The 19,236-nt window shown below is 38.1% G+C and overlaps 1 protein-coding gene across 3 annotated transcripts in view; it reads right to left on the reverse strand.

Moving 5' to 3' along the window:
- Positions 1-249: 249 nt before the first annotated feature.
- The window catches only part of CD36 (CD36 molecule (CD36 blood group)), a 31,403-nt gene continuing 12,416 nt past the window's right edge, over positions 250-19,236 (reverse strand). For all 3 annotated transcript variants that reach the window (XM_062631981.1, XM_062631979.1, XM_062631980.1), the window contains 12 exons: positions 15,803-15,963; positions 13,556-13,700; positions 11,124-11,303; positions 10,892-10,983; positions 10,380-10,426; positions 8,707-8,776; positions 6,878-7,065; positions 5,980-6,098; positions 4,570-4,643; positions 3,743-3,797; positions 3,381-3,545; positions 250-2,701 (listed from right to left, as the gene is read on the reverse strand). In XM_062631981.1, coding sequence (XP_062487965.1) covers positions 3,381-3,545; positions 3,743-3,797; positions 4,570-4,643; positions 5,980-6,098; positions 6,878-7,065; positions 8,707-8,776; positions 10,380-10,426; positions 10,892-10,983; positions 11,124-11,303; positions 13,556-13,700; positions 15,803-15,963 — 1,296 coding nt within the window. In that variant the 3' untranslated portion in view covers positions 250-2,701. The remainder of the gene's footprint in view (positions 2,702-3,380; positions 3,546-3,742; positions 3,798-4,569; positions 4,644-5,979; positions 6,099-6,877; positions 7,066-8,706; positions 8,777-10,379; positions 10,427-10,891; positions 10,984-11,123; positions 11,304-13,555; positions 13,701-15,802; positions 15,964-19,236) is intronic.

A 19,236-nucleotide genomic window follows, 5' to 3' on the forward strand; every position in this document is an offset into this window, starting at 1 on the left:
AGAAAATTAACTCTATCCCAGACAAAACCAGGACAGTAATTTAGAGCATAAATGTTGTATGTCGCTGGTATTTATAAAATACTATGTGAAAGCTGACATGCACTTCAAAGCAGCTGTGATATGCCAGAGCACAATGACATAACAAGGTTAGCCATAAGCTTGCTTATTCAACAATACATAAAATCAACCCCTAGGAAAAAAAAAAACAAACCTAAAATACCAAGAAAAGAAACAGTGACTTCGTTACTCAACACATAAAGTTTTATTTACAATTAGACATAAACGATCTCAGAAAGAAGAGTTTGAACTTTACTTTATTTGTATTGAGTTTATTAACATTTCTAATAAATGTTTATCCTGCACTGTTTGAACAAATGTAAATACTTAACATTAACCTTAACAACATGAATTAACACTAACTGTAGCCGATGCTTTGGACAAAATAATTATTAATTATAATTCAAGTGTAGTCTAGGTGCTGACCATAGTTTAAAAGTCTAAACCTGCACTGAGATCAATGAGATTATACATATGAACAAACTTTGTACACATGCAGATTTGGGCCTTAAGACATTTAAAATCATGGCCTGACTTCCTTGATCACTGCTGTTGGAGCATCACATAGCACTAGACAACACAAGTAGAGCAAAATAACTTGCCAACAATGGACTTGAAGCCAAAGAAAATGAAGCTGAAATGCTGGTGTATCAATAACAACAGGAGCATTGCTGTTCCTTTCATGGAAGCATCTCACTGTTAGATTCTGGCAGAAAAGACTAGTTCTATTATAAAAACTTACTTTCAGATCTTGAACCACAGCAGAATTGTGCTTATTTTCGGGGAGAAGGTGACCCTGTCTTTAGCTATCCTCATAGTTTTTTGATCAGTCCATAGGACTGTAGGAATGCTTTTAGTTGTGTCAAACTCTCCCCAGACTATTACGGGAACAAAGCATCACATGTGATACCAGCAATAATGTAGAGATGAGAGAAAAGGCTCATTTTTCATTGACTAGCAAGCACCATGAGCAAGAAAATTCATGGGCTTTCTAAGGGGAGCTGAGCTTCCCTTGAGTGTCATGACATCTTTACATCTCCTGCCCAGTTTGCATTTTCAGCTCAGCTGGAAAAGAGAGTGTAGGCATGTACCACATAGAGATTACCTTCAAGAATAATCTCCTGGGATTTCTGTGACTCACCAGCTCTATTGATTGCTACACAACTTTGTCTACAAAGAATATCGGATTAAAACAACAGCATTTTATTCTGTTGGGTTTTCCTCTTCATTTCTAAAGGGCAAAACCACCTTCCTAAAGATGCTTGGCCAAAGATACTGTCCTTTACTAGCACAACAAAACTTTTTGGTTTAAAGTTCATTGTTGCATTATTTCCAGGCTGTGAGAGGCTGGCCATGTTTGATTTTCCTTTTTCTGTGTGGCTCCTATTTAAGGGCACGAAAGATCCAAAAAGAAACCTTAGAAAGTGCTGAACTTAGGCACTTATTCTGAGTTCACGTGAAGGGACCCCACAACACTCAGTATCTGCCCTATTGACTCCCATTTCTAAGATGTGGCATTCAGATTAAATGAAAAAGTAAACTATTTCTGTGGGTGGCAGTGTTTACCACCTGTCTACAGGTTGATGCACCTCATTAAACAAACGGTTGCACAAATTATCTTGTGGCAGATGGTTTATCAGAAAGAAGTGGGGCTACCTGTTTTCATTAATGTTCTCCTACAGCACGGAAATGGAACCCTTTGATGTTTGATCCAAATCATTATCTCAGTCCTTCCTGTGTCTGGAGCATTCTGGAATATTTTGTCTTGACCTTAAAGGGGGTATATCAGATCATTCCCTGAGGGAGGCCTTGGGCAAAGTGGGTTAGGGTAGAGCAGAGGTGGGTGTTCAAGCAAAAGCCAGAAAGAAGAGCACAGAGGAGGCAACAGAAAAAACAGTGGAGCAGGTTGGGAGTTAGGGAGTGATTCAGATTACTAGACAGCTGTGGAGCCAAGTGTCTATGAGCTCCATCAACAAATGAATGACTGTGGTGTGCCTATGAGCCATGTCCATATAAAATGTATAAACCACATATTTTAGTAAGTCTTTTATTAACTTCATGTATTACAGTTAGTAACTTTACATAATAAACTTCACATTCAACGCAATTTGCGTCCCTGAATAGGGAACAGAGAGCAGTTCTATTGCAGCAGCTTCCACTCCTTGAAGGAACAGAAAGAAATATTGTAATGAGAGCATCTAGAGCACAGCATGAGCTCAAGGGTGTTGTCATTCCCAGCCTGTGCTCAGAAGATCAGCAAACAGCTTTCATTTGTCTTGCAATCCCAGAAGATAAAAAGTAGCAAGTTGCATAAATGGCAAAAGGTGGACTAAAATCCAAATGCGCCTCAACTTCAGTCTGCTTGAATGTCATTTAAAATGTGTAACAAGGTTCAAATAATCAAAGTTATTTGAAAGCACAGTTTCCATGGTGACCTCTTTAGTGATATCAGAAGTGTGGACCTTTGGAAACTTCAGCTCATTTGCGCTGGTGAGTTGGTCTTCTCAAAATGGAAAAGCATGTTGAATTCCGCAGCATGTAGGACTGGCTGTGCCTTGAATCATACCTTTTGTCTTTGAATTTTAACATGCTGCTTGGATGAAATTTCAATTAAACTCTGACTACTTCTGAAGTCTTTTGTTACCTGTAGTGAAATAAAATCAGAATTCAGCATGTGATGAGGTAAATCTTAATCTTAAAGAGCATACTTTTCACCATAACATTAATGTCTTGGAACTTCTTTTTCAATTACTTCCAAAATTTGTTTATTTCCATTAATCAATCAGTGCATTAATCAACAACTTAGATATTCTACCCGTAAGGGGAGTACATTCAGTCTTAGTGGACTATGCATTTGGGAGATGTTTAAACTAACATGATGGTGATGCACAACTGACAGAAAGAGTTGAGAAACCCTCTCCAACACTCAATAGAAAGTGTCATTTATACTGGGTTCTCTGAATCTCAAACAGGGGTATGTCATGGAAGAGCACAGGAATCTGCAGCTGTGTGGCCTGTGTCCCAGAGAAGAACTAGAGGGCACTGCTGAACAGTCAATTTTCATAAATCACAACGAACATGTTTTACTTTGGAATAAAAAAAGATGTTGTTCTCCTGATATAGTTCTCAATACCCTTTCCTCAGTGCGTTAACTGCATCCTGAAAGATTAAACCTAGGAAGAGAATTTGAAATTCTGGATGAACAACTGCTGAATTTACTAGTACTTAAAAAGTAAAAACAGATAAATAGGTAATGATTCTGAGCTTCTTGAAACCCTGAGAAAAACCTACTACTGAGGACTGAGCTGTTAGCGCTTACTTACTTATTTTAATTTCTTTGATCTGCATATGAAGTAGGAACCCATGAATGCGACGAACAGCACAGCACCTGCAATCATTAACACCATCTGCAGCATATTCAGCATCTGGACACGACCGGTGACTTTAGTTCTGAACATTTCTGCTTTCTCATCCCCAATAACAGCAGACTGAAACAGTGCAAGAAAAATGTCAGTGAAAGATGAGTATGCAAGCCCTCACTTGCTGAATATATTCTTGGTGTGTGCAAATCACAGAGTGAGGTCAATTTCAGGACTCCAAGACTGGAAAAGCTAGCTCATTTTTTTGCTTCATTTGTTTGTTTTTTTTTAAACAGTGAAAATTAACAGACAGTGAATATACTAACCTCATTTAGCCAAAGAAGAGGAAAAATATAAGGTTTTTGAACTTTTGATAAAGCTCTGAAATGAGAAAATAAGTACAGCATGTTACCTTTAGTTTGGTGCATAAGCCCAGCCTCTACTTAAACATTTTTGTTCTCCTCTAACTACATTTCTAAATTCCAGATGTACCTTTTTAGTATAGTCTTGGACTGAAAAAGAAATAAACTAGCTTACAATTAATTACATCCAATTTATATATCAGGCAACCATCTCTTTCTGTTTAGTCTTCCATATGTGGGTAGTCACAAAGAAGAAAGGCTGGACACAGCTAGGTGTTGGTGGGAGGGTCTTAACACCTGTGTCACGTTCACCTGCCAGAGGTACAGGATAATGAAAAGCACATCTGTGCATGTACATTTGGGCCAGTGAAGGGAAAAGAAACAGCAAGAGACCCGTCAACCCTTGTGATAAAATCCATATAGTGACAGAGCACACAAATTCTCTCACTGGATTTATTTCAGAGGATGCATTTTGCCTTCTATCCTCATGACTCCCATTTGGGTTTTGTAAGAATGTTGTTTTTAAGAACATTTTGCCTTGTAAGTTTCTGTGGGGAAAATCAGATGTGTGTTAAAATGCTTGGGCAGTCGCTTGCTCAAGAAACCTTGCTGTTTCGCTGAAATTCATGTTCTCTGAAAAGTCAGGACTAATATATTTGCAAGAAAGACAAAAACAGTTTGGGAAAGTATTTTTTTTCCTTCTTTCCCCAGCCATTTCTACTGATACTTTCCTAGACCAATTGCCTCTCTCACAAAACCACTTTAGAGTAAAATAATGAATTAGTACTTACTCGATTTTTGCTGCAGGTTTCACAAGGAGGTTTACTTGCAATCGTTTTGCAAATTGTAGTGTGAAACCGGTGATCTAAAATCAGAAAAGAAAAAACCCAACCACATTAATTTAAATTTTTGAATTGGATGCTGAAGCCTAGAACACGGACTGCGCCTAAAAGAACTTTGCTGTCATTTTATCCTTGTGCTTTGAAGGATTTAATTTTATGAAATTTTCATGTTTCTGAGGGTCTTGCATTTCTCTTAGAAGTTCGGATTTTGTGGCTTTACCACAGTTACTTTTGTAATTTGCAATTGAAACGGAAGGCAAAAAATAGATTAAAAATACTAAATCAGTCATGAACTGGTTTAGGGTGGGGCTTTTTTTTCCCACCAGAAATCAGCTAAATTTCCCTTTTCAAAAAGAAGAATGTTTAACTTGCATAGGGCCAAAAAAAATATAAATGAGATCATTACATATCAGAAAGAACATATCAAAACAAATGTAAGATTTTTCCTTCATCTCCTTCTTTTCTCCTTTATCCTCCACAGAGATAAAACAGGCTGTAATTCTTGAAAATTTCATATCAGATTTAGGAAATTCTGGTTGATTTCTCTATTACAAATAAGGTGAAACAAAGATTTAATTTTAGATGTCTTCACTGAAGTTACACAGCTTAACTGTTAAACTATATGACTAAAATAGTTGAGTGAAAATCCTGATTTTTCTCTTGTTGTACAGATTCAAAGACAGCGAAATAAAATCTTGGAAACATAGAATTCACCAGATAGTTCAGAAAACTTTGCTAAATACATTTAAACTTAAGATTTTCGATCACTGGAACAGAAGTAGCTGTAAAATTGGATGAAATCAAAATCAGAGCTGAATCATAAATTCATGCAGTTTGGAAGATCTCTTGGACAATCCAAGGCACAAAGATGATATTAGATCTCTTCTAGACTAGTCTGTTTAGACTTCTAGCAATTTGCTTGGAAATAAACTGGTTTATATTTATGTCATTTCAATTGAGATATAATTATACAAATGTGGGTAGCTGTAGAAAATAAAAAAGTGAGTATAGAGGGAACAGAAGAACTTTCTTAGGAAATACTTTTCTCTAAAGCCCTTGCAGGTCATAGAAAACATATAGCATACTTCAAAGTTTGAGGAGGCTCTTTAATCCTAAATTTTCGGTAAGAAAAAATCCAAGCTTATTTTCCAGACTTTAAAGGTCAGAATGAGACACAGTTCTGCTCTAAATTTCCCCTGCTAAAACATAGCACTAAAGAGATCTTGCAGAATCAAGCATGAAAATATTGTATCTTCTGCTCATCCCTCTGGTAAAAGGCCTGTTCTATTGCAATTAAATTTAAACATTGCAAGTTCACTCAGTTACAATTACAATTACAGTTACAATATTTGGACTTACAGGCTCTACATCTAGAAATGTCTCATGCTCCTGCTCATCTGGGTTCAGGCCTTCAACATCATGCAATATAGACTCGCTTGCATGAAGAAAATGTGGGAGAGAGATAAATACTGGTCTTCCTATTTAAAAACAAAACAAACTCACTTGAATCATTAAGCCTTGTTTCAGTGCTCATCTTCTCAGGTTAAAAACACAGTGTTTTACATAGACAGATAATCCTGATTAAAATTTTAATAGTCCCACCCCCCAAAAGAATTTAAGCATTTCTGTTATTCTACTGCCATGAGCGAAATTTGCACAGTGAAATAAACTGTAGTTACAAATCTGCTTGTCTGTGGGATAGGTATTGCTCCCAGTTTCACATGGAGGTGAGGACCTGAGTTTCACTGTTTTCCCTCACCCTCATGATCTTGATTTAGCAGAAAGCAAGCTTGAAGGGAACTCCTGCTGTCCACTCTGCACCAAATGCAAACTCTCTGTATATTCGTTACATTGCACTGATGCTAAACTAAGCCAGTAGTGTCTCTGCATGTGTGTATGCAACGCACATCTGCATGCGAGTTGTGTACACACACTCTCACACCCCATGTGTGTGAATTATCACAAAAACAAGGACTGTGACTATCCTGGCTTTTATAGTGTAGCCTGCTTTCCTTTCTATAGATGCATTACTGCAATCTCTGTATATGAGCTGTAGCATCATGATTTTGCAGAGCATTATGAAAAATACAGAAATATTATAGTCCTCATTTTGTGAAATGTGTCAGGTCTCACAGCAATCTGTAGAAGTATTCACAAACACAAATGTCCTGTATCTTAAAGTAGCATATCCGCTACAGGACACCTGCTTTCTCCCCGGTTAAATGGCTTGTTTGGCAGGACTGTATCACTACTATACCTGCTTTGCAGGCGCTGATGTCTAGGACTCCAGCTATTGTGCAGTTCTTTGATATGATTTGATCTGTACAGAAGCAATAATTATCGCTGACTTCAGCAGGCGATGCAAATGCTTCGCGAGGAACTGCAAAACGGTACAGTGAGATTCCTTTCACATTCTGCTCACCCTGGAAAACTCCATAGATTGATCTAAATATAGAAAAGGAGAAACTGGTTTCAGTCATTTGGGTTACAAGTGTGAGTGCATGACAACACTCCTTTAGGATCCTCCGTCACCTTCTTAAAATTACTCCAGAGAGCCAATGTCCAGGCTCCCTGCACACTGTTCAGCAGTTTGCAGGGGTGTTCCTCTGTAATGGAGAGGTTTCCACAACTTTACAAAAGGATGTACAAGCTCAGAGGTGAGCACAACAGTACACAAAAAAAACAGACACAAATACTAACACTGCTAATAAACAATATAAACAAAACTATCATATTAACTATGAGCTCTTTTCCCTACATGCTTCTACACCCACTGTTATTATGAAAGTTTTGAAAGTTTTGGACTACAGTAGAGATACTTAGCAATATAAATCAGCTCTGGTATAGAGTTTTGCTTACCTAATAGATAATACCAATCTAAGCTTTATGATGCAGGCAATATTCTGCGTCCATTACATGTGAATCAGAATACCACTTAAGCTTCTTTTTGCTCATACATTATCAACTGATAGGGACACATGGTTGTTACACGGTAAAGTAACCAGGGCAGCAACGTTTCGTATTGCAGCAAAGAAAAAAAAATAGAAGGGTTCTGGCATTTGCAACATGGAAAGAACCCTTTTACATGACCCTATTCAGCGTAACCTTTGAGTGACCATTACTGTCCTTCCTCATTGTTCACTAATTGTGAGAATTCAATAGCAAGAGGGATCTCTTAAACTGCATGCAACCGATCCAAAGAATTTTGTCATTTCTCCTCTGCATAGAATTCCCTTTTCCATGACTTGTGAAATGTTTTCCAGTTTGGGGATAAAATTACTTCATAAAAAAGAAAAAGAACTTGAACATCATGTAAAAACACTGATCTTCAAAACCAGCCTGCACAGCAAATGACCCACTTTAAACCCTGTTAAAGGGAAGAAGCTGTTTCCAGGCAGCAAAACAAATAAGGGGGTTGAAACTCCCAAAGTAAATACACTGTGATGCACTTTAAATCTTATAACATAGCTTTCAGCAATCCCACTGGAGAACTCAGGGACACTGGATATCCACAGCAGAAAAAGCAGGCTGAAAAGCCATCAGTATGGGATGTAGTAAGCAGGTTGGTTTGTTTGTAAATACTCAAAAATAAAATATGTAAAAATATCCTGTGAGAAAACAATTTTGAGTATCTAATGTATGACAGTAAATCCTGCTCTTCCTAGTGATCTGCAGAAATGCCAAAGACAGGCCGAACAAACCCAAGCTGTACCTATTGCCTTCTCAGACCAAACAAGGCAGGTTAATGGGTTCTGATTCTAAAAGAAGTTCACGACTTTGAACGCTGTCCCAATGTTGTTCACAGAACTGTAGCAGCTCACAGCAGTGTCAGATAGCCTTAAATCATACATCTGTAAATGGCTGATATACACCATAAATACTTTACTATGTGACATAAGGTGGTAGAATCAGGTTCTGAATCATGGGCGTAGCTCATGAATTTACTTGTGTTTAGGTGAAATGCTTCTATTGAACTGCCTTGGTGACCTAGGCCCAAGCACAGCCACTGCAGCCACCTTCTGAAATGAAAAAGCATTCAGATGGGACACACAGGTATGTACACACACCAGGAAGGGACCAGCCTACCTGCAAATATCAGAGGAGAAGAAGCGCAGTACCTGATCCTTCTTAACAAAGGGTGGGAATGATGCCCCATCTGTGAATAAAGTAAAATAAGAACTTGAAAGCAGTTCCACTTAGAAAACACAATTTAGTTTCTGGCTCAATACTCAGCTGTCACTTTCTATAAAGCTGTGAAAAACATAAACAAAATGAGTCACTTCTGGGGAAAATATTTATGTAAGTTATTGCTCAGTGAGAGGCACTCCACAGATAAGATTGTATTGCTTTTGAAAGTGAATTATGGCGGGTTGTTTGTTTTTTTTCTCCCACTGATTTGAAACTATATGATCAAGTCCATTAAAAACAGGATACAAAAAACAACTGTGCTTAATGCAAGGGACCTTTGCAGAGATGCTTGGTCCACCTGTAGTTATGGAGCTTAGTGCTTACAAGAAACACAGTTTAGACTTCAAAACTACCTATTTAATAATGACCTGCTAAAGCTAAATGCTAAACCTTTTTCAACAAAGTTTGCTCAAGTGGACCTCTTCTTTGTAAGCTGAGAACCTCTCTATAGCTAAGGGAGAGAAGGGAGCACTTCTAGGGTACAGTCCATCTCACCCCATGGTAGACATGCAAAATAGGTGAGACTACTAGCACTTTAGTGGTGTCTTTCTCTCCACTCACTATAAAAAGAACACAGCCAGTTCAGATGCCTATTTCTGCATTGCAAGCATCCAGGATTAAGTAAGAAGTGTCTGCCGTTTTCGCAAACAAGGTGTTGTAACAAGCCTTTAACCAACACATTTGTTAGTTCTTGCTACAATTTCTGTTTAGTTTCTTAGTCAGCAGCCATAACCCAGGGATTGAAAACATCTGTGATATCTTTGAATCTAGTTGGCAAGAGCGAGACAGCTGAATTACAAACTGCCACTTGCCCACTGTTGACAGAAACATTTTTTTGTTAAAGAAGATCCAAGGTCATCCTAAACATACACACTCTATTTCTATTTGAAAGGTTGGCAAATACGGAATCATTCCAATCCCTATACAAGAATACTGCTTAATATTTTTATCTAGACATTTGTTTATACTATGCATGTCATGCTTTGGTGTGAAACCTTACAAAAAGGAATTGTCATTCTTACTTACAAGACTTTGCAAACTTACAAGCCTGCTTCTCTAAACACATGGTCTCTCCTGAGCAGTTACATTTAATGCTCTTGTAAACTGTGATAACAAGGTAACCTTTGATAACAAGGAAAAGCTTCATATTTTCACTGTGCTGGAGCACTTTGTCTAGTCAGCTGAGCGTGTTTATTCCATCAAATGTGGAAGAACAACAGAAAACTGACCCTGGGCAAAAAGGCTTCAGGCTCCATAAGAAAAACAGAGTTCAAAACCTAAGAAAATATTGCCTCTCATAAATTTAATCCCATAGTTTAAAAAGGAGCTAACCCCTCCAGATTCATAGACTTTTGGAAAGTCAGATTACTAATAGGTACACACATATCCACATATAATAGTAGTGGTATGTATACATTCATTATATAGACATTTTGTATACAGAATACAGATCTGTCAAAACCCAGGGTTATTAACTTAAATATTGTATTTATTATGTTGTGTTTATTGTGGCATTATTCCCTTGCAATATCAAGAAATGTATTGAAGTTTTAAAAAGCTTTAATACTCACCTGTGCCATTAACCAAATCGCAGTGACCTTCCCAGTATGAAAGATTCCTTTAAGATGAAAAAAAAATCACGCTGCATGTAGTATGTCATATTGTGTAATCAATTTCATTACCTGTTTAATTGCTAAATAGTGCTGCTAAATTATATTGCTAAATATAGCTGCTCCAGTATAAGCCTGGTTCATTAAAAAAGTCAGAAAACAGATATGTTCATTCATTTTTTCAGATCAACTTGATGATGCACTAGAACTAGATGAAAGGGTTCTAGCTACTTAAGTATGAAAACCAGAAGTAGCTATTTGTACCAAAGAATCAATAACTGCTATAAATTCAAGCTCTTAATGGAATTATTAAGAGCTAAAAGGGAAAGGTGTTTTTGCTAAGTCCAGGGCTTGATCCAGCTTCCTTTGAATTGCTGAAGATTTTCCATTTATCTATAGTTCTCAGTCAATCAAGCCTTAAGAGCCACATCTTGAAAATAAGTATGCATTTTAATTATACAAAGCTATGGTACCTTTTGTTTTTATAGCTTTCAATTATTGCTGTTTGTTTAATATCGTTTTGCCCGGTATTCACTTTGTAAAGTCCATCAAACGTCCCATTATACTGTAACAGACACAAGAAGTAGGAATAACAGTTAGAAGTACTGAACCAGATTGTAACATTGTCAGGTTTTAGTTCCTCACAGCAGTTATCATTCGCAGAATGGTAACTGAAGGCTTTGCCTCCTCATTGGTTTCACTTACCGGGTAGAAGACTCCCAGAACTGGGTCCAAGGGGAAGGGGACCTTGTTTAAGAAGGGATCTTTGTACCCCCACAGTATTTCTTTCACTGTTCTGTTCTGAAGCATGGATGACTTAGAAGCTTTAATCCAAGTGTTTAATAGTAGTTGTATAAAAGTGTTTGTATACAAGGCAGGTGCAGCCTACAACAGCAATAAAAACTAATGTTTAGCATACAATTCTGCATGCACAATTCTCTTTTCTATGCCATCTCCATATGTCACATACCTTAGATTCACTCATGCTATAAATATGTAAGTCAAAGGATACAAGACTTGTTAGTTATTGGCTTAGATAAGTTGTTTAAGTTTGCTGTTAAGCTAATGGCAGTGGAACTGTACCCTACATGCAACTGACCAAGTGCTTCATCTCCATTATTTCTTTGCTTAGAAAGAACACACATTTGTAACAAACAAGTATCTTCTGAACAGCTTTAATTCTAAATAATAGATAACTTTTCCTAATTCAACGGAGAATATTGTAAGTTTGCCAGCAGTAATTGTAATGAACATTCCCAGACGTATAAACACAAAGTCAAGCCCCTAAACACACTGAGCAGTGTTTGGAAAGCAAACAGAAATGATCTATGTTGGCCTGTATCAAAACAGGTTTGATAAGTAGATCTGTGTAAACTGGTCTTTTACTGGTTCTTTTAGAGTAAATTCTCTCAGCATAGGCCAATTAGTGGGCCACCTTTTTGTACATAGTGCTGTGAGTGTAACAGTCTCCTTTGTTCTCAATTCCTACCCTTTTCATCCCCATGAATCTTTCAGTGTTGTCTGAAATTGAAACAAGTAGGCAGAAAGCATGGATATTACAAGACTATGAGATAGAGATATGGGCTCAATCCCCTAAAGGTTAAAAAAGTATGAAAAACACCCCTCTAAAATCCTTTTAAGGACAAATTTATGATATAAAAGGTGAGCTCTACTTGATTAAAGTCAGTGCTTTCAAATGAGATAGACAGACCCTCTGTGGGAATTTAGGCTTACACCAGTTTGTTTCTGAACACCAAAACGGAGCTCGGATCCTCTGATGCTGTCTCCCTTGACACAGATTCTTCAATGCATGAGCTTACGCCTAGAGCCATAAAGAGCTACGTGGTTCAAAGTGTGGGAGCTGAGCAGTATTAGTTAATTCTGTGGCATGAAGGACTCTGAGCATAGGAAACAAGAAAAGTTTTTCAAAAGATAAGTGCTGGCCTAAATTAGGACAGAGGCAGAATATATCCAGTCAGAATAAGGTCATTCACCTTTATTTATTAGGTTTTTTTCTCCCTAGAGAAAAGAAAGCTCAAGGGGACCCCATCACAATATTCCAGTACTTAAAGGGCATCTATGAAGAGGATGGAAGCTCTTTCTTACACAGGAGTGACATGAAGAAGACAAGGGGCAATGGGTATGAGCTGCACAAGGAAAAATTTCATCTTGATAGAAGAAATATATTTTTTTAACAGTGAGGACAATAAATCACTGCAATGTCATAGAGTCCCCATCACTAGAGGTTTTTGAGGTGCAATTGGACAGGGTGCTAGAAAATTCTATATAGACTCCCTTTCTGAGAACAGGTTGGGCCAAATGATCTTTTAAGGTCTCTTCCAACATGGAATTTTATATGATTCTGTGATTGTTGGTATAAATCTATTTTGGTTTACACCAAGCACCTCTTTACTCTCCCCCTATCAGGCACCCTCTCACAGTAATCCTGAGCAATCAGACACCCCAGAGTTAGTGCAACACAATCAGGCAGCATAACCAGGGCTGATTATGAACATGAAAACTGCAAGCAGTAGTCGAGGGTAAAACAGTCTCAGCCTGTGATGACACAGAAACATCTGGACTTAAAAGACGCTAGCACTGCTCTAGGCGGGTGCTCCTGTGTCTTTCTTTGAAGGACTAAGTAGGGCTCAGGGGATGCCATTGCAGTGGTGCTGAGGGGCACCATGGGAGGCAAGCAGCTGCACTGGAGAGGCCATGCAATACACAGAGTGTGGTATTACAGCCTCCCCTGCAAAGCAGGACTGAGGATATTACGGAAAGAATATGGGAAATCTGCCTTGTACTGTTAATGCTGTACCTCAGAGAGATAATCCACTCACAAACTCTAGATTTGTTCCCACACTAAAATTTGCTAGAAGGATATTTTTTGTTATATTCCACCCAAACACTTCTATTAACAAGTTCATTTTCATTTACTGATGAGATTACCCTGGGAATATAAGGAATCCTTAAAGTATATGCAGTATATCCTCAGTGTTGCTGACATTCATGTCACCTGAGTCATAGAGAGGAAACCTATCCAGTGGCAGTTTCAGTGTTGCTAATGCTAACTTCTCCATTTCTTCCAGTCTATTAACATCTGAATGTGGACATTATGGTTTTGTTTCTTTACTTACAACAACAGCAAGGTTGAGGCAGGTGATGGTATCATTTTCTGTCCCAACAGACATATCAGGTTCAAAACGAGCAATGTTGGGCAGCATGTAGGATATTGTGCCATCAGAGTTTTCTGTGATATTTTCTTTGGGTAAATATCTCACCCTTGAAAGACAAAATTAAAACAGAATGGTTTTAATATTTGATTTTTCAGACAATACAGCCCTGCCTGACTGAAGATTTTTGACATGTTAATGAACATTTTTGTTGACGAATGTTAAATACTTTATAACTATTGAAAGAATTCTAAACTTTTCATATGAATATGTGTAAAAATCCAATTTTCTATAAAAAATATTGTTTTGGAAATATTTCCTTAGTGCCTAATGGACCATTTTTTTCTTGATACTAAAATGAAAACAAATATTTCCTTTTTATTTTCATTTCAATAAATGGACCTTGTATCTTTTTATATTTTGTTTTAAATTAATTGTGTTTTGTCCTGTTTTTTTTTCTAAGCTTTCTCATGGTTGAATGTAATTAGAAGGGAGTGACTCAGAATAGCTGATAAGCACTTTTAAGGACTGATCTGATAGGCTTGTGTTGCAATGAAGCAGGTTACAGGTTAAATCCATAATTGGAGTCACATTGATAACATTTCATATGCACGTGGAGATTTATAAGCAGCCTTTCAGCTCCACTGAGATTCTCATAAGCCTCTCAATCAAGCCCTGTCAGCAGATCTCTAAGGTACAAAACTCTACTGCAATTCTAGCTTTAGCTCAGTTCTACAAACCCCCATCCTCCTGCTGACCCTTCTGTGGGGGCAGCATCCAGGAGGCATCACAGGACTTGGTCTATGCCATGGGATCTTAAGGGTACTTCATCAGATCTTCCAGCCTGGGTATGCATGGACCAAAAAGTTCAGAGAATTGTTTCACCATGGTGCAGATGTAGCCAGTGCATCACCTTACCCCAAAAGCAGCTGGATCCTGGCTTTTCAAGATTGGTTCGTGTGCATGTCATTTTGATTAATAGCCTAATATGTAGAGCATCTACCTGAATATTGGGAGATCTTTTTTCTTTTTCCCAACTGATGTTACTTCTAACTGGAAATAAAAGATCTAAACCAAGATTTCCCAGCAGAATCACAAGACAGTTGGATTTTCAAAGCCACATATTGAAGGGAATATTGAGAGAGAGACTGTTACAGTGATTCAGGTAGACCCAATATCCCAGGTAATAAATACTGCAATGGTGAGAAGAACTATAGCTATCATTTCTTACACAGTCTTCTCTAAGCTTCTGGCAGAGATTTGTCCCTGATACTAAAGGCACCATCACCACCACCAGAGTAAAACATTACTGTTTGTTGGGAATTAATCTTCATAAGTATTTCTTAACTGGTTAGTTTCCCAGTTCCTGTGTACCCATTTCCAATGTCTTCCCAGGTACTTTCTGAACCAAGAGTTCTCTATTTCCAATGAGAAATAATCTTTTAGTCAGCAAAGTAACTCATCTGTAGATGCTTCAATGCATAACCGTCTTGCAAATGTAACTTACAACCCCAAAGATCTCAAGAAAGAAATACCCTTTTGTTTTAGGAAAGCAATCTCATAGCAAGGGTCCTGGTGACAGCTAGATATTGGGATTAATGACTCAGGAAGCATCAACTACTCCTATGCCCATATCACATTCAAAATTAAAGGAGCTTATTAAAAGATTCCCTGAATGGGGATGGACTGCTGCCTCTAGGCCCTAGCTAGTACATTCAGAAAAAAGGAATAATTTTCAGAGGAAAAAATAAAAAAGTAAAAGCTATAGTTTAAAAATAAGTCATAAAGGAGCAAATAAGCAAAACACATTATGTAAAATAAATATGACTGATATATGGGTGACAAGATAACCTCTTGGGTTTAGGGCATCTAATATATATTCTCCTATGTAAAAATTTGGCAAAAACTGAAAAGCAACAAACACAACATCGTGTTGTTTTGCCAAACATCTTGATAAGGAGTAATAGTTTTTTACAAGAGCAAACAACTTCACACCTAATCACTAATTTGTATTTTCGTTGTCACAGTGCAAGGCTCTGTACAGAAAGTGTTTGTGATTGCTGTGTGGAGTTGCAGTTTACAGATTTTTGACAAGTCTGACTAAAATACAATGCTGGAATTTCAAAAGTAAATTGTAACTCAGCAGAACTTTTTCTGACTTGAGTAAAACTTGTGATATGACATGTCACACATTCAGGGGCCTTTGCTTACCTGTATGTGTAAGGTCCTCTTTGTTCAAGTTTTGGACGTGCTCCTGTCTCTAATACCTCTGAAGGATTTAATACATGGAAAATCCAAAATTGCCTGTAAACTGAACTTCCTGGCACAAGCCAATTTTGAAAAGCAATGGTACCATTGGCAATGACAGCTTCCTAAAAGAACAAAAACAAAAGATAAAATCAACCACAAAAAGTGATTAACAAGCTGAATTTACTTTCCAGATAATCATAGAAGATTCACAAGCAAACAGGAAGAAAAGCTATCACTAATGTGAGGCATGCAGCACACGTTTCTGGCCAACATTTGAAGGTAGCCTGACATTTCCTGCTGAGTGAGAGCAAAACCAAGGCCCCCTAAAATAAGTAACCACAAAGTTGATATGATTGCTACTCTAGCCTATAGAAACACTCTCCTACTGCTGTGGTTGGGCATTGCCCAAGTTCCTAAATACTGGAGAAATCCACTGATGATTTGCAATGAGAAAATTATTAAATAGAATATAAAAATAGAATGACTGAATGATACCAAGCAGTTTTTAGAATCCATAAACTACTTCTCATACATTTGGAAATAGTCCAAGGGAAGAAAAGAGAGTTATCTCTAAGCATTACTCAGTTAATAAGTAATTTTGCACCCAGAGAAAGCAAATAGTGTTTTTTGCAGGATTGTTTTTTTGTCAGAAATCTTTTGCCACTAAAACTGGGACTGTCTAAGAAATCTTTCTAGTTTTGATAAAGATTTGTTAGAAAAGTTTCACAGTTCTAGGGAATGAGGGCAAAATATGGCTCAGGACATAGACAGGGTATCAAGAACCACTCTAGAATAGCCAGCAAATTTATGTCTGTGGCACTCAGCTATATGTTAAATGTCTATTCAGTCCTTAGGACTGTTGAGAAGGAGAGTTTATAGAGATGTTTCCTGTATTGTCAGGGGAATGCCTGCTCTCCCTGGTGTACCTCAGGCTTCTTTTTTCTATATGATTTTCCCAAAACCCTGGGATTATGTGTTTCTCCTTAATGGTAAAAATTCAGAATTTTTTCAGTAAGAAGAAAAATCTAGGCTGCCTGGCTCTAACACGAAATAATCTTTTATTAGAGCGGTGCAATATTGATTAGTTGATTTGCACAGCTCATAAAGTCCCATGAATTAAAAGGCTGGAATCCCTTCAGAGAACAAGAAACGACATTTTATATTGCAAGTTGCTAGATATTCTTTCTAAGGCTGCCTCTAGAGTTTGCTTAGCAGGCACCATCAAAAATACAGGATCTTGCCAATTAAGAACCACTGCAGTTGGAAACAAATACCATGTTTTGGAGAGCTCATCACATAGTCAGGGCTTTGTCTGTGGAAAGCTGTTTGTATGGTGCAGTTGCAAATGCCTTGCTCATGGTGTAAAGAACTGGGCGTGCTGTCTGAATAACTCCTATAATTAATGCACAATTGTATGAGAGGGGAAGGAAATCTTGCAGCAGAAACACGTTATCAACTTGAGGTCTTGTGCTCAGAGCAGACAGCTGAAGTTCTCTTCAGCCTTGTTTTGCAAACCTTCGGAGGTCAAAGACTATCACAGATGTGATCCAGCACAGGGCAGACCATCTCCTTGATGAAGAGAGAATAGTTTACACGACTCTGAAATCACCTTTTCAGTTTCCACAGAGAACTTCTCTAAGGATCTGGGAGAACAGCGTGCTAAAAAGAAAGGCTGAACTCAGTCTGCTCAGAGTCTGCCTGTGATCCGTACTCAGCAGGGTCATGGGATGGGGAGAGGCACCAGGACTTGACATCCTGCCTCTGTGTAACTGAATTAGGGAAATGGTTAAGGATTCCTGGCAGCAACACGTTCAAAAGGACGAACTAAACTCTCTAGAGGTCAACAACACACAGGCGCAGAGGTGAATAGAGAAGTGTCAACCTTGTAGCAACAGATTTTAGAGTAGTGTTACTTTCTTCTTAAAAGAAGTTTCCCCCTCCTTTCATTCCTCCTTACCCTCATAATCCTTTGCTAAGGATTATAATAGCACAGAATTATATGTTAACTTCTCTTCCACTGCAGAGTTTGCTCGGGGTGCCTGAGCCATAAGACCTCTCTTTCCATCCTGTATAGACACAGAAATACTCCCCAACCTGCCTCCAGCTCTAGGCATTCTGAGCACTTTGAAAAATGTTTATTCTACAATAATGACATCGTACAACTTTATGTTGACTTGGAAGGATATAAGGAGCATGCTTCCTCACATGTAAATTATCTTATTTTTTTTTCAAAGGGTGGATCTTTGCTGTAATCTTATTTCTGCTATTGCAAGGAAAACCAAAAGTGTGCATCACTTTATGCTGACACTTTAGTACAAACAGGACATCTTTCCATCTAAGCTGAGACTACAGGCTATGTGACAAGCCTTTTTATATACTTTCTGTACTGCCCCTTGCTGCACTTCACTATAACGCGTACTTCTTTATCAATCTAAATTAAAGAGGTGTTGTGGCTCTCCTTTATTTTTCATTCAAGAATAACTACTATGTCCATATTATACCCTTAGGAAATGCCAACAGAGAAAAATTACTTTGGGCACTGTATGAAGAGATCCCTGGGACCTGAGTACATGGGACAAGCAGGTCATAAAGAGTTACTGTGTGGCTTTACAGCTCACCATTTACTATGTGCTAATGCCACCATGGACAATGCAGGGGGAATGCTTCAATGGTCCAGCTGATACAAACTGATAGTGCTGCAGTCAAAGGGGCAAGCTGGCTCCCACAGCCTCCAGTAGCTGATTCATGTGCCTCCCCGTTCCCTTGTGCCAGCTCTCATTCCCCAGGGAGCTGTTTCTGCCTGCTTTACTGGGGAAAGATTATTTTATTATTTGCCTCTGGTTTGTTGGTTTTTTTTCTTCTTTCTTTGTTTTTTTTTCGGGGTTACCTTTCTACCAGTGAGCAACTTGGCTCAGTGGTCTGTGTAGGGGGAAAGATCAGATGAGAACATGAGTTAAAATAAGGGAAGCAGCAGGACAATAGAGCAAGACCATTGTTTTTGGTGGCATCCAGCCATTACTGTTAGTAACATTTCTCCCACAAAGGAGGTGTGTATGTTTCTCTGTTATATGGTTCAAGAGTGCAAACTGTGGGTTAAAGCAGAAGAAAATGTAGAGCTCTGTCATTATCCATGTCTTCATTTGATAAAACTAATATCCACCACACCAGCAAGCCCTTGGGTTTTGGCTGTTTGATCACCAGTGAGGTCAGCCCTAAACATTACCCTGCCTGTGGCTGGTCACTTGTATACTCCCCTAGTGACACTGCCATGCTTTGCAGTACTATGAAAGGTGGGGCAATTCGGAAAACTACTAATCTGCAATTGATAATACAAAACACTTCTCAGCTAGTCGTCAGCTCTAATACCTTATGCAATAGTTAACTATTGTTGGCAA

Source organism: Pezoporus occidentalis, unplaced genomic scaffold (genome assembly GCF_034315485.1).
Source record: "Pezoporus occidentalis ecotype Australia unplaced genomic scaffold, CSIRO_AGI_Poc_V1 ctg38, whole genome shotgun sequence".
Classification (NCBI taxonomy): Eukaryota; Metazoa; Chordata; class Aves; order Psittaciformes; family Psittacidae; genus Pezoporus; species Pezoporus occidentalis.